Below are 667 nucleotides of genomic sequence, written 5' to 3'. Positions count from 1 at the left end.
GTGTTGTAGTGAGGGTCACCGTGGACATGGCAGATGCTGTAGGATTCTTCAAGACACTCAGGTTTCCCATCCTGCACCCCGCAGTACTGGCCTGCAGGGCATGAGGCACTGGAGCACTCGACTTTGCTTCCCCGCGCGGGACACGTGCACTTTGAGGAGCAGGTGTTGTCTGTCCAGAAATCTGAGCCCACGGGGTAGTGCTGCCCATTGTGCCAGCACCCGCACTGCTGGCTGGGCACGCATCGGTCGTTGTAGAGCAGGTACCCACTGTCGCACACACATCCCTCCACGCACCGCCGGTAGGGTGCTAATCTGTCAACACAGGTGGCAGGGCAGGCTGCAGCACAGGGCTCATAGTGACTGTTGTCAGAGCAGGTTAGTGCTGTGTAATAAAACATAAACCTATTTATTAATATTTTTTAACTACTCAAATATTGGATTTTGTTTAGTATCATATTCTTCTTTGGTTTGAAATATTTGGGGACATCTTGGAGTTCTGAGGCAGTTTGATGCATGCCTTTGCTGTCGTACCACCATTTACTTTCCTTGAGTTTTTGGGTAGTGAGGTTGGTAGAGGACAAAAACATTAAGGTCCATTAAATGAAATAGGCAGAAGGCAAAGAGGAAAGATCCTGAAAGCTCCTTCAGCAGAAGGAACAGCTGCAAA

General features: G+C 49.3%; 1 protein-coding gene across 1 annotated transcript in view; it reads right to left on the bottom strand.

Moving 5' to 3' along the window:
• Window positions 1-19: 19 nt before the first annotated feature.
• The window catches only part of LOC104464127 (zonadhesin-like), a gene marked incomplete at its 3' end in the record, with an annotated part of 12,609 nt that continues 11,961 nt past the window's right edge, over window positions 20-667 (bottom strand). The window contains exon 10 of the mRNA XM_010076759.1: window positions 20-382. Coding sequence (XP_010075061.1) covers window positions 20-382 — 363 coding nt within the window. The remainder of the gene's footprint in view (window positions 383-667) is intronic.

The sequence above is a fragment of the Pterocles gutturalis genome, unplaced genomic scaffold (genome assembly GCF_000699245.1).
Source record: "Pterocles gutturalis isolate BGI_N339 unplaced genomic scaffold, ASM69924v1 scaffold2208, whole genome shotgun sequence".
NCBI classification, from domain to species: Eukaryota; Metazoa; Chordata; class Aves; order Pterocliformes; family Pteroclidae; genus Pterocles; species Pterocles gutturalis.
Note: the sequence above shows the minus strand (reverse complement) of the source record. Positions and strands in the feature narration are given on the sequence as shown.